Source organism: Sarcophilus harrisii, chromosome 5 (assembly GCF_902635505.1).
Source record: "Sarcophilus harrisii chromosome 5, mSarHar1.11, whole genome shotgun sequence".
Classification (NCBI taxonomy): domain Eukaryota; kingdom Metazoa; phylum Chordata; class Mammalia; order Dasyuromorphia; family Dasyuridae; genus Sarcophilus; species Sarcophilus harrisii.
The window spans coordinates 110,905,355-110,920,235 of record NC_045430.1 but is presented as its reverse complement, the minus strand read 5'-3'; the positions used below and the strand labels follow the sequence as shown (position 1 = coordinate 110,920,235).

Here is a 14,881-nt window from a genome sequence, read left to right as displayed (position 1 = left end):
CCTCCTTTAAAGGATTTTATAGCATATATTTTAAAAAGTGGTGATTAGGGAGAAGTATTTTGATTTGGAAAATTGTAAGGTTAGTGAAGAAGACCCCAAGAAGAGCTGAAATGACATACCCTTTCCAGGAGCAATGACAAAGTTAATATGACTATCATAAATGAGGTTAGCTTTTCACTCCATTTTAATGCATTATTTTATTAATAATCAGTACCAATGAATAATTGGCAAATCATGATATACCTTTTTATGGTATTCATCATGCTGTGGGTGATAGCACTTTATTTAGGTTCAGGCTTGTTGATTCTATAAAGTTTTGTACCAGCAAGTTACATGCAACAATCATTCTTGTGGATTTGTCATTTGACTCCAAACTGTCCTTTCTCTATAAAATCTATATCTTGATCTAAAGACTTTTGTTCAGTTTATTATTCTGACTAAAAAGTAATCATGTTTTCGAGAAATTAGCAAAAATTAACTTATAATTAAATTACATATGTATAAATAAATAAATAAAAATAAATTAAAGATAATTCAATTCCACTGAATACCGATTTAAAGCCTATTCAGTTTTGTATACTAGGGATAGGACACATATAAGACTTGTTCTTGGAAGCTTACATTCTACTGAATATTGTATTGTATTCTATTATTATGTTCTATCTGAAGAATACTCAGATAAATACAAGATATCAAAAATTAAATATATAGTCCTGAGACAGAGAAAACTGATGGCCAGAAGAAACAGGAAGGAATTCATGAAGCTCTTGCACTAATCCTTAAAAGGATCTGGGCGTTCTGATGAAGTTAGGAAGGAAAGCACTTCAGGAATGGGAAATAATTTGAATGAGGCACATGCCATAGGCAGAGAATTGCAGATCTAACATCTTCATCTTTAAAAAGTAAAAACTGACATTTGCCGTCATCTAAGAACACTATTGCATAATTAGGACTAGAATCCAGGTATCCTGACTAGTTCTACTGCCTTTCCAATTGAAATAAATATTTTTTTGTATGAGCCCATATGAATATGTATCCAAAGAAGGTACTTGGAGATCATGCTGAAGACAGTACTTACTTGTTAACACAGTGATTGATCTGGCTGGTTTGAGCACAACATTTGCGTTCACTACCACCAAAGTGATTATATAATAAAGACCATGATAACTGGCATTGAAGACCACAGGAGCAGGCAGTGTACTGTTAAATTCCTCAAACTGGAAGAAATAATTCTTAGATTCACCAGTTATTTTCACAACATATACAGATGATGAACTCACGACATCTGATGGTTCCAGGGAGACAACAATACTGTTATCATCTTGGACAGTAACGTGGAAAGGTGTAGCATTCTGTTGAGATAGAAAGAAAAAAAAAAAAGAAATAGAGATAAAATTCACACTATCATCCAGATTCATATAGAATATGAATCTAATAGCTGAAAATTGCAGAAATTAATTTTCACAACTGGATTGTGGTTTAAAAAAACTAATTGAATACTTATAATTAAAAAGAAAGAAATATATGAACACTGAAGTAGCTGAACTCAATACCAATGACTAAGGATCCTTTCAAGGTTTTATACTTCTTTGTTCCTTCATGACCTTAAATTATCTCTCCACTGACACATCACAATCATAATTGGTTTTACTGTATGAGAGAATTACTACTATCATGGAAAAGTTTGTTATTTCATTTTGGTAAAGGGAGATATTCAGTAGACATTAGGGTACTCCAAGGCCATAAATGGAATTAGTACATTGACAATAATAGGTGGATATTAGCATAGACCAATGTTTCAAAGTTAAGAGGCTGAAGGAGAGACAGGAATTGAGGAAAAGGCCAAAGATTTTGGCACAACTCTTGAGATAAAGATTTAAGGTAAGTTAAATCATGTGGATAATGACTTTTAATGATATACTGAAGGGTAAAATCATGGCTGATTGCACCTAAATATTGCTTATGAGCTACTTCCTAGAATAGTCAGGAAATCTGGATGGAAGAATGATTAAGCCATTAAGCAGAAAATTGCTTCAGATGAGTTACTATGCTGACAGGTACTTAACAATAATAACACCTTACATGTGTAAAGGAGTTTGTAACTTATAAAGCACTTTCTAATATAGTATTTTATTTGATCATCATCATAGGCAGGACATATATTGTCATTTCTATTTTACAAATGAGGAAACTGAGGCACAGGGATCATAGAACTTAATATCATACAATTGGAAAATAGCAGGAACAGGTCTAAAATGCAGTTCTTCTGCCTACTCATTTTCTGCTTTATATTGTTAGTACTCTGCTTTAAAGAGCCCAAACCATGCACCAAATACCCACACTTGCTTTTTTTTTTTTTTTTTTTTTTAAAGATCCCAGAAGGGAAAAGGACATGCAGAGGGACTCTGTATGTGATTGAGGTAGAAGAGGGATTTCTAAACCTACTAAAAGTCCAAAAGAATTTCTGAAGTCCATTTTTAAGGGCAAAACTTTGGCCCAAGGATGGTTTAGTCTATCCAATGAGAAGGTTCGAGCCTTTTGCTTTTAAACCCTGGACAAGCCGGAAGCAGGTCAGGTTCCAGGAGCAGGAGTTGGGATGGCTCCCAGGTGTGTCTGAGCCTCTCCCTGCAGGCATTAAATAAATGTTTTCACTTTGTACCTGATGATGTCTCTGATTACTTAATTGAATTGGAAAGGGGGTCTTGCAACGACCTATCCCACACACAACTTTAAAAAAATAGCAGAAATCTTAATAAAGCATTTTACTCTGTTCTAAAAATTGAAAGGGCCAAGAAAAACTCCAAAATAAAAATACTAGACTGGCAGAACAAATAATAGTAAAAAAACAAAACAAAAAAACCCCAATACAAGAACTTCAGATCTTGACAAAACAAGTCAATAACAATAGGGTAGAGCTTCTAGGGAAAATATAGCAATAATTCTAAGGTCCTCTGACTTTAAAATGCTATTGTTTTAAAAGTCTGTCCCTCTGATTCTAAAATCTTCTGGCTTTAGAATAGTTTTACAAACCTTGCTGACTGTCAGATACATAATCTGCTGGTCAGTGATAACTAAATTCCTGAGATCATTCCTAAGGAGTTTACATTCTTTTAATCTTCAACCCCCATTGCCTTGATTATTCTTTGATGTCCCTGTGAGTTTCAATTTTCTAATTTAAGTTTCATTTCTCCAATTTAATTTTCATAACTGTGGAAACCAAATAAATCCATTTCTCTCATGATGGTAAAGTAGAAAGTATCCTGAATTTGGAAACAGAGCACTTTGCCATTAATCCCAACCCTGTTGCTTTCTAGCTATGTGACAATGGGCACAGGATTTAAAATCTTTAACTTCAGGTTCTTTTTCTTTAAAATGATGCAATTAAACTAGTTTACCTTCTTCCTACTCTAACTTCTGATTCTTTCATGTTTTCTTTACTTTTTTGGTATTATTAATTCTCTGCTTGTATAATTTTTAATATATTATAATTCACAATTCAGTAATCTTTACTTTCTCTTTTGCTAATATACATCTTAAATTGTAATTTTTCTCCTAGGATTGTTTTAGCTACATACTATAGAATATGGTATGCTATATCACCAGCATTATTGTCTTTAATAATGTAATAGTTTTTATATTTTTGTCTTTGACCTAAACATATACATATGCATATATGTTTGTGAATATGTGTATATGTAAATATCCTTTGTTCTCTGCCCTTAACCCTCTTCTGTTACCTCCCTCCTTTTAAAAAGAGGGGGAGGTAGCAGAGGTAAACTCCTTTGGGTTAGAGACTGACTATGTAATGAGAGGTAGAGATTCATTTTGTGTAACGTCTGTAACATCCTATTAATGGGGAATCAGGGGAGGGACTTGTGCTTCAAGATGGGGAATAAAAGGCTGTCCTTGGAGTTTCAAAGGTATGACTGCTAACTCAGGCACCCATTTTTGCAAGAATATAAAATAAATCTTTCCTGTAATCAAAACAAACAAACAATTAATCTCCTGTTATATTTCAGGCTACCAAAGTGAGCTCAGTACCTGAGATACAAAGAAAGGCAAAAAGAAACAACAAAAGAACTCTTAAAAAAACAAAACAGTCCCTGCTCTCAAGAAGCTCACAGATTAAGGGGTGAAACAACTTCTAAAAAATCATGTACAAAGAGGATATATAGATATATAGGATAAATTGGAGATAATCTAAGAAGAAGACACTAAAAAAGAGAAAAATATATTGCAAAACTAAAAAATGAGAAGGAAAAATGCAAAACATTAAGAGGGATTTTTTCTTAATCATAAATAAGCATATCAGATTGAATGCCAACAATATTAAAACCTTAAATGGATGCAGTTTTGTGAAAATATAAAATTCCAAAATTAGACAAATGGAAAATAGTTTAAATAAGTCAATCTCAGAAAGAAGATTTAACTAGTCCACAAATTTAATTCACATGAGCAAAGCTGTAGAAATAGACAGACTTGGTACTGAATTCTATCAAACATGAACAGAACAGAGTTCTTATGCCATATAAATTGTTTTTTAAAATAGAAATATTTTATGTATTTTATAACTTTTCTGTATAGGATTTCTCTATTTTTTTTTCTGGGTTTAGTTATGGCTATGTGGAAATGTTGACAACTTTGAGAGATTTACTTTTATCCTACTGTTTGTAATATAGTGGAATAAAAAAGAAATTCACAAAATTGCCAGCATTTCTATATTTTGGGAATAAAATACAGAACAGAATTTTAATTCAGAATAATCACAAAATTCATAAAGTCTCTAGCAGTCATTCTAATAAGACACAAAAATACAATTTTAAAAGATTCTTTAAAGAAATAAAGATTGGAAGGACATTCGTTGCTGTTGATTAATCTTCCCCCAATATAATCAAAATGAGGATTCCATTTAAATTAATTTATAGATTTAATCTTGTACCAATTAAATTTCCATGGCATATACACATAATTAGGCAAAATAGTAATGAAATTCATTTTGAAGAAGAAAAATTTGAAATCTGAAGAAACACAATGAAAACAAAGTAAGAATGAAGGGAAAATGTACTTTCAGATATTAAATTTTAAGTAATAATCATAAAAATTATTTGAAGTGGCTAAAAAATAGAAAATTAATTCAGTTAGAAAATAATTGATAAGCAAATAATGAGAGGAGTGGTGATGAAGGGTAGATTGAAGAAATTCCTAATTTAGGAAACTATGAGATTGGAAGAATATAATGTCTGGGCTAGCTTTCTGGTGGGCTTAGTCGAGGAGTGAAGTGAAGGAGGGAGGAGAGCCACATGACTGGTCAAAGATGGAGTCTGGAGCCTGAAGTCTTTCCTATGGCTGAGATCGCTGTAGCCATGAAAGCCCTCTGTCTCTGGGACTCCCTTAAAATACCCCAGCACGACTACCTCACCACACCACACTGGGCATGCACAACTGTAGAATATCACATCACCACATTACCATAAGTATACGCCAACTAGATTGACCACATAATTACATTACATCAAGTATGTGCTTAGAGAACCACCATCTCACATGGAGTAGGTACTTAACTACAAGCACCCTGCTGTCTCAAACTCAAGTACACCCTTTCAGAGTTATAGAAAATTAAAGACTTAGAAGAAACCATTGGAATAAACAATGAAGAAATCTTGGTAATGTTGGGGAAAGTAATTTTGTTTGGGAGTGGGGGAGCTTGAGAAGTGAATGGGAAATCAGAAATTGGAGAGTAGTATAAATGGTTTTAGGCAATAATTTAAGAATTTTGCTGTATCTAGTAATATTTTTTTTTAAGAATGAGAGAAATCTATCTAAATGTGTTTGCAAACATAACATGAGTCCTTGGATAAATAGATATTGTTGATTAGAGTGAGAAAGAATAATGGAAAGATCAAACTTTAGGACATGAGAAGGGATGGGACCAAAGTTACAGAGAAAGGAGTAGAGAAAAAGGACACTTCTTCAGATATTGGAACAAAAGAGGAGTGAATAAAGAGGCTAGTAAAGGAACTTGAGTTGTATATTTGGATAAAGTGGACAAAAGATACAGATAGAGGAGTAGGAAGAAAAGACACATCTTCAGACATTGGAATAAAAAAGGAGTGAGTAAGGGAACTGGTGAAGGAACTTGAGTTGGAAAATTGGAGAAAAGTGGGAACTAAAAGGGATGCCCTGCTTTCACAGGAGAGTTAGAAGTATTCTGTTAATACCCATACATATAACCTGTAAATAAAAGGCTATTAAAATTTTTTTAAAATAATAAAAAAAGAAGTATTCTGCTAAATGGGAGGAAGGCAAGAATGATAGAGGTGGCTTGAAGAGATAAGAAAAGGTTTGAAACAATCACAGAGAAATCTTCTGCATAGTGATATTGTTGAACCAATAGAAAAAGACAGGAACTCCAAGAAAGAGGGTTGCATGAGCAAAAGGAAGAATACAAGGATTGGTGTGCAGCAGAGAGAACCCAATGGATGCTAGATTATGTGCGTTTGTTATTTATCCAGTCATTACAATTCTATGAATGTTTTCAGGATCATTTCTCATCAATAGGAGAGAAAGTAGATAGTGATGGCAAGATTAGCAAATATAGATCAACCATAGGACTAGGAAGCAAAGGATCTGAAAGAAAAGGACAATGTAAAACTGTACCGCTTAACTTAAGATGAAGATATTGTGAAGAAAAGAAAAACTGCCAGAAGAATAATAGACTAGGAATGTAGGAAGGAATAAAACTATTACAGATCAAGATGAAGAAAAAGAATATATCTAAGAAGAGTAAAGCAGAAGGACAAAAGGAAGAATGGGGGAGGGGGGACTACTGGAAGACAAAATGTGTAGTCAATCTTCTAAATAGCCTATGTGTTAGCATGATTACAGATCTTTCCCAGGCTTCCCTTCCTTCTTTCTTTTTTGAAAGATTTTCTCGGGACCCTCATTCCTGAAATATTCATTTAAGAAGGAAGCAATGGAGCATTGTGGTATAGATTCTTTATTCTGACTCATGGATTCTAGCTCCTTAACTTTTTTCCTTACCAGCTGTCTCTCTTGAAGATAATACATCCTCTCTTTGAACTTCTGCCCCGTTTCCCTCTCCTTTGACTTGGATTCCAAAACACTCAAATATTCTTTCCTCTAAAATTAGCAAATAGATCCCCTGTTCAGAGAAATTTTCCTGGTGTCCACTCTTTTCAAATGGAACAAGTCACATTACCCCAACTTCAAGGAAAATGCATCACAAAAATCATAGACTGTTCTCTATGAGTAAAACTTAACTCCTATTCCCCTTCATGGGTTCAATTCAGTTATTCTTATTTTTCAAAAGCCCTCAAAACACAAACAGGGATTTAAAAAATCATAGGGCATTTTCCTCAATGCTTAGGAAGATGGTAATATAACTCCCGGTCTCTCTCCTTTTTCTCTGCTCTTCCTAATCAAAGTCTTTTCCTTTTTACTATTCTCCTAGCCTCACAAAAAGGTAATTTTTAATAAGGAAATATATTTTTCAATATCTAAAGGATTAACAGAGACAAAACTAGAAACCTGGTTGTATTAGTCTAAGTCTTGAATCCTTTCTGTGACACAGACACACATACTGTCTTCTCAATACACTAAATAGAATGTTCTAACCTTCCCCATAAAAGAAGGCAAAGCAGTACTATATTAAATAGTTCTAATAAATATTTTCCCGTGGTATAGTTTGACTTAATTTATAATTTCCATCATCTCATAGTACAAAAAAGATCACTATCCTCATGCTGTTTTGGTATAAAAGATGGCAGGAATGACAATATGATATTTATGTTTTATAACTGGAACTCAAAAACGTCGTTGTCTTCCAGAACAGCTGTAAATAGACATTATGTATTTTGCTTCATCAAGTGAAAAGATTCCATTCTTTCTGAAGGATGAACATTTGTTTAAGGCCTGAATTGGTGTATGGCATTAAGGAAATATCATTAATTTTCTTTGACAGAACATAGCAGTTTGTATTAACTTAACTGGTACTTTCCCATTACAATATTTTTATGTAATATTTCCAATGATTATTAAAATATTAAATAAATAGAAATGTATTTGTAACTTTAAGGAGGAGAATATCACTTAGATTTTTGCAAAATAAATTCCAATGATAAAGGTGAAAATGTTAAAAAATAAAATTCATTATACAAAGGATTAAATCTCTTCTTTCTACTTCTGGTCATTAGTTTAAAACCTCTGTAATTAAAGGCAAGCTATCCTTCTGAGAATTGACACACACAATTTTGAAATCACTCATGCTTTATGTTTTAGTCCAAATGCCTCCACTTAATAAGCTTTAATGCAATTCAAAAAAGTAGGACTTAAAGTCAGTAAAAGAACTTAGCTCATTTAAGAATGGTTGGAATAGAAAGAAAAAGGAAGAAAATTAATCAGATATACTTTTTTAAAAAGTGAGATCACATACACAAAAGTTTTGTTTTGTTTTGTTTTAAAGCATTACACAAAATTTATACAGAATGAGTTCAAACTTAGGAGTGACTCCAAAAATCCTATTTCTTCAGCCCCCCCCAGGGAATTGCCTTTGGGAAATCCCCACAAGTCTCCATACATGTGGGTAAAAGGGTCCCTTGTTCCAACGTAAGCACTCAATATAACAATATATTTGGGTTAAAAAACTACATCATATCTGACAGATATACATTTGGAAATTTTGGAAATGCATAAAGGACTTAAAGAAGTCACAAACACTTCATATAATTCCCCTTTCCTTTCAAGTGAATCCCACATTCCTTCCCAGAGCCTAGGTACTACTCTAGCTTCAAAGAGACACCCTCAGATTTGGATTGCCTTCTGCAGGGTGATGGAATACAAGAAAATGTTAGGAATTTATGTAGAATACAGCGATTCAATCTATCTAGACCAAAGGTCCTTAATCTGGCATCAAGAAATTTGCTTTCAAAATATTTAAATAATTTTATTTCATTATAATTTATTTCCTTTGTTATCCTTTTTTACTTTTTTAATTTAAAAACAGTATTCTAAGAAGGGTTCCACAGGCTTTATCAGACTGACAAAGGTTCTGTGAAATTTTTAAAAAATTAAGAATCCCTACTCTAAAACATATGCTTCCTTTTATAGGTAAGACTATTAAATGCTAAAAAGAAGATGTCACACAAGTATTTGAAGAAAAGTAGACTACACACTCTAGGAAAGAGAATTGTATTGGTTATTTTTTGTCAGTAATTGTTTATTGTTGTCAGATATTGTTTATTCTTTCACTAAAGGTAAATTTACATGGGATAGAGTACAAGGCATGGAGTAAGAAATAGTTTAGTTCAAATCCACCATCAGACACTTATTCCACTGTGTGACTTTAAACAAGTCGTCTTTTTTTTTTAACTTCTATTTGCCTCAGTGTCCTTCACTGTGACATGGGGATAATGATAATACCTTCCTGCCATTGTTATGAGAATCAAATGAAATGATAATTATAAAGCACTTAGCTCTGTGCCTGGCACACAGTAAGTGCTCTATAAATGTTAGCTATTATTATTATTTTCATTATTATATTTATAAAGCAACTTAGTACAGTGTTTGTCACAGAGTAAGAGTTCTATAAATACTAGCTATTACTATTATCATTATTGTATTTATGAACCACTTGGCACAGTACTTGGTACATAGACACCCTATAAATATTTTTCCTTTCTCTTTTTCTTTCATTGTTTTCTACATTTCTTTATGGGATCATATGATTTCCCTTTATTTTCAGCATTTTCTTTTTATGAAATGAAGCCTGTTCTATACTCAACAAATGCATTCATTATATTTAATGTTTGTATAGTACCTGAGAATCCATTTACCCATAATTGTAGAAATCTAGACAGGGGATACACACAACTTATATTTAGAAATAGATTTATAGGTGAGTACAATAATGAGTGAAAAGAGTGACCTCTTTGGTCACCTCCCGAATTTGAACCTGACTTGAGTGAGCCCAGAGCTGGAAAAAGTTGTTTTGTGTTGATAAAATATTGATTAAATAGTAACAAATAAATATATACTTAGATAGATTTTAGGGACTCAAAATGTTTTCACACATTATTTTACTGAACCTTCACAATTGTGTGATATTGCAAAGAGGGCATTATCATATCAAGAAAGTAAATCTTAGAGTGGTTAAATGAGGATTAGACAACTACTAAGTGTCTATATTAGCAGCTGCATATGAGTCTTACTTCTGGTACTTTTTCTACTTCACCATGGGGCTAGGCTGACCTTATACCTATGCAATAATTTTAAGATTGAGAGTGCTTTAAAGCATGCTGATTTAAGAAGCCAAGTGATTTTGTCAAGTGAGGGAGAAGTGAGACAACAGTTAGCTATTTCTGTTTCCAAATATAATTTGTGTGTATCTCCTGTCTAGATTTCTACAAATATGGGTAGAAGGGTTCTCAGGTACTATACAAACACTGAATATAATGAATGAATTTTGGTCTTTTCAACCTATGCTCTTGAGAAGAATATTTATGAATCCCTTTACCACTGCTTCACTTTCCCTTATGTTAGGTAAAGAACAAGAGAATGACTTGTACTAGTGAGGAGAATAATAGGAATTAAAAGGAATTTTCTGGGAAAAAATAATATGTGTTAGTCTGAGAGGCTGATTGATGGGTCAGTCAGTCAACCAGCATTTATTAAATAAATATTTACTTTTTGTCAAATACTATGTTACCTGCTAAAGGCACAAAGAATAGTAAAAATATAGTACCTGTCTTCAAGAAGGTCATATTTTGATATAGGAGATAAGGAAAATACTTTTGGACATACATGATATATAAAGTGCAAATGAAAGGTAATTTCAGGAAAAGTAATAGAAGTTAGGGTTAGGAAAATAAAGGGAGGATGTAGAAAAGACCTTTTGCAAAAAGGGAGTTGAAATTTCTCTCTTTTTTTTTTTAAAAGTGGAATAGCTAGGTCAAACAGTAGATGGGCCTGAAGTTAGGAAGACTCATATTGATGAGAATTCCTTAGTTCAAATCTGATTTATTAGTTGTCAGATCCTGGATAAGGCACTTAACTCTTTTTTTTTTTTTTTGCCTCAGTTTTCTCACTTGTAAAGTGGGCCAGAGAAGAAAATGGCAAACTATTCCAGTATCTCTGCCACAAAAACCCCAGATGGGATCACAGAGTCACACATGAATGAAAAAAATTATTTTTAACCAAAAGTAGATGATTTTGGTGCCTTGTTTTATAATATGGTTTGAGGTTTGGAAGTGATATTCCCTCTTTATCCCTAGATTGAGGTGTTTTTTTTCCATTTCCAGATTTTTTGTTTTTTTCCAAGTGAATTTTGTGATTATTTTATCAAGTTCTATAAAGCATCTCCTTTGAATTTGATTGCCAGAGCATTAAAAGTGTAAATTAATTTTGGTAGTCTTGTCATTTTTATTATATTGGCACATCCTAGACATGGGCACTGAATATTCTTCCAACTAGTCACATTGTTCCTCATTTTTTTAAGGGTATTTTGTAATTGTATCTATATACATCTTTTGTGTGCTTTATTATATCAATCCTCAGATAATTTATATGTTTTGTAATTACTCTGTTTCTATTATTGTTTCTTATGTTTTGTATTATATAGATATGTTGATTTTTGAGGATTTGTTTTATAATCTGTAACTTTACTAAGCTAATATCTTAATTTGTTTCTGCTGATTTTCTAAGTGTAAGATTCTCTGAAGATCTTTGAAATACAATCTATCATCAGCAAATAAGGATAATTTTATGGCTTTACCTATAAGAATTTTTATTTAAAAACTTGATAGAATATTCCTTTGAATTAACCATACATAGAAATTCCCCTCTCCCCCACAATTTGACGATTTCTTTGTAAGTAGTTCTATTTATCAACGTTTCCTATTTCCTTTTTGAATTAGATTAAGTTTTTCATTTGTTCTTCTGCTAGTTTGGATATTTTGTATTTTTATTCTTTTATGTTTTCAGTTGTGTTAGAATATACCCCAGTGCATATTAAGTTCTCAAAATTATTTTTATTTCTTTTCATTTGCTATTTTGTTGAACTGAATTTTTAAAATTTTCCAGGTGTATAATAATCTTTTATTTTCAATTTGAGTGCTTCATTTTAATTTTATGCATATATTTTTGTGTGTTTCTAAAATAACAGATTGCAGGGTTTTGTTTATTTTATCAAATATATCTCCTTAAAATTTATATTGGATCATTTAAAATTTAAACATTTAAAATTATTAGAGTTAAATTTGCATTTTTCTCTATTTGTGGCTAATAGTACCCCCCACCATCAATCCTCCCAAACTGGGTTTTTCTTCATATGGAAAGACAATACTTTGCCCCCTCTATTATTTTAGTTTACTCCCAGAACCATATTTCCAACAGCTTTCTTCCCCTCACCCTCAAGCACCACTGCTGTCCCATTTGTTATCCATTTTCTACACTCTGGAGTTTTGCTAATTAAGCCCATGTTCTTTCTTTTAGCTAGTTATTTAATTCCTTCCCTCTTTTTTCCTTTCAATTAAGTAATCAAGTAAAATCCTTCTTCCCTTCAATTTATTCACTGCTTGTCTTTTATTTAATTTTTATGCCTTTTTAAAATAAGAATTTTTTTTTCATTTTCTTTCTTTTGTGTTTATTTTAGACATTTATTTTTGATTCATGACTATTATACTTATTTGGTTCTTTTTTAGTTCTTGTATTCTTCATGAATTAAAGCTTCTAAAGTATCTTTTTAATTTCCCTTTTCTAATAAGTTTCTTTGCAATTGCCTGATAGATGTTTCCCCAACCCCACTCCACTTTTATGTTGTGCCTCACTTTTAAAAATGCCAGTTCCTATCCTCTTGTTGAATAATTCCCTCTGGCAGAAATTTTCCTATGTCCATGATTATGCAGTACATTTTTAACCATTGATCTCCCTAGGGACATTTTTTCCCCCTATTTGCCAAGAAGTGGCTTCATATATTTTCATTCTTTTGAATATTGCCTTAGAAGCTCTTACTCTGGACACAAGAGGATAGTTTCTCTAAGTCTCAAAAGCCTTAACATATTGAAAGGTCTTTTCACCTCTGTAAAATATCTCTCTTCCACTATGGGAACACAACACAACACACATCATAGAATCAAACCTATAGAAACAAGATTTTTCCCTTCCTTTCTCCCTATTTCAAGCACATCTTTTATTTTCTTCTTCCCAAGATTACAAAGAAGTTATTTTTATTGTCAGCTTTTGACTTAATTAGGGAACATAACATTCCCCTATATCTTCTTCTTATCCCTTTTATGCATCTTTCTTTTTTTTTCCCCCAGTTCATTTTTTTTAACTGAAGCTTTTTATTTACAAGACATATGCATGGCTAATTTTTCGGCATTGGCCCTTGCAAAACCTTTTGTTACAACTTTTCCCCTCCTTCCCACCACCTCCTCCCCCAGATGGCAGGTAGATCAATACATGTTGACTATGTTAAAGTATATGTTAAATACAATGTATGTGTACATGTTCATACAGTTATTTTGCTGCACAAGAAGAATCAGACTTAGAAATAAGGTAAAATTAACCTGAGAAGTTAATCAAAGTGGATAAAAACAGAGGGATTGGGAATGCTATGTAGTGGTTCACACTCATTTCCCAGAGTTCTTTCTCTGGGTGTAGCTGATTCTATTCATTATTGAACAAATGGAACTGATTTGGTTCATCTCATTGTTGAAGAGAACCATGTTCATCAGAATTGATCATCATATAGTATTGTTGTTGAAGTATTGATCTCCTGGTTTTGCTCATTTCACTCAGCATCAGTTCATGTAAGTCTCTCCAGGCCTTTCTGAAATCTTCCTGCTAGTCATTTCTTACAGAACAATAATATTCCATAACATTCATATGTCACAATTTATTCAGCCATTCTCCAATTGATGGTTATGCATCTTTCTTTTCTGTAATTTAGTCTCATATTAATGCTAGTTTTGCCTGTTATGAGCATTATGAGGTTTTGTACATTAAATTTCAGGCCAGTTTTTCCATCATCATTTTCATTTGACCTCTGCTTTTATTCTTGTTTCCTTGTGTACTTTTAGAAAAAAAAAATCTCTTATAGTCTCTTACTTTATTGTTATCTTTGGTATCTGTATTTGTTTACCTTTATAATATTTCAGCTTATGGAGTTTTTGAAAAGCAAATAATTTGTTCACATCTGATTTTTCCTAGGATTGCTTTGAATGTCTCTTTTTATTGAATATCAACTTTTTTTTTCATTAATAATTAGACTGACATTTGCAGAATAGGTCACCGTGGGTTGAATTTTGAGCTCCACTGTTTTTGAAAACTTTAGTCTATGTCCTCTCATATTTTCTAGTGGGCATACAATTGTCTTATACAACTTACTTTTCCTTTATATTTGAAGATCTTTCTCCTAGTCATTTGAAGAATTTATTATTTTTCTGTGGAATTATTAAATTTAACTATTAAATTTCTTCACTTAATAGAATAATGATCTCTGATAAAAAAAAAATTTGGAGTCCATAGAGTTTGCAGCATAATTACATTTTGTTTTGTTTTTTCCTTGAAGCAATCTATAGATTCTCTCGATAGACAATTTTCTTTGTTCAGAAATTCAGAAATTGCTATAGCAAGCATGCTTTTTAAAAACAAAACAAACAAAAAACATTATTGCTTTTTGCTTCTCTTCTCCGAGATTGTCCTTTACCTTTGTATATTTGCATTCCCAATCGATTGTTCTATTTTTCCTTTGGTGAGGCTTTCCATAGTGGATTCAAGTTTTTCTGTTCTATCAATTATTTCTACTATGTGGGCCAAAAATTCTGCTTTCATAACTGTCATTTCATTTTTAAATCATTCTGGA

The 14,881-nt window shown here is 32.2% G+C and overlaps 1 protein-coding gene across 4 annotated transcripts in view; it reads right to left on the bottom strand.

Moving 5' to 3' along the window:
- PTPRO (protein tyrosine phosphatase receptor type O) overlaps positions 1–14,881 on the bottom strand; it is a 206,127-nt gene that overhangs the window by 113,421 nt on the left and 77,825 nt on the right. For all 4 annotated transcript variants that reach the window (XM_023504519.2, XM_031938342.1, XM_031938343.1 and 1 more), the window contains exon 2: positions 1,079–1,352. In XM_023504519.2, the coding sequence (XP_023360287.1) occupies positions 1,079–1,352 (274 nt within the window). The remainder of the gene's footprint in view (positions 1–1,078; positions 1,353–14,881) is intronic.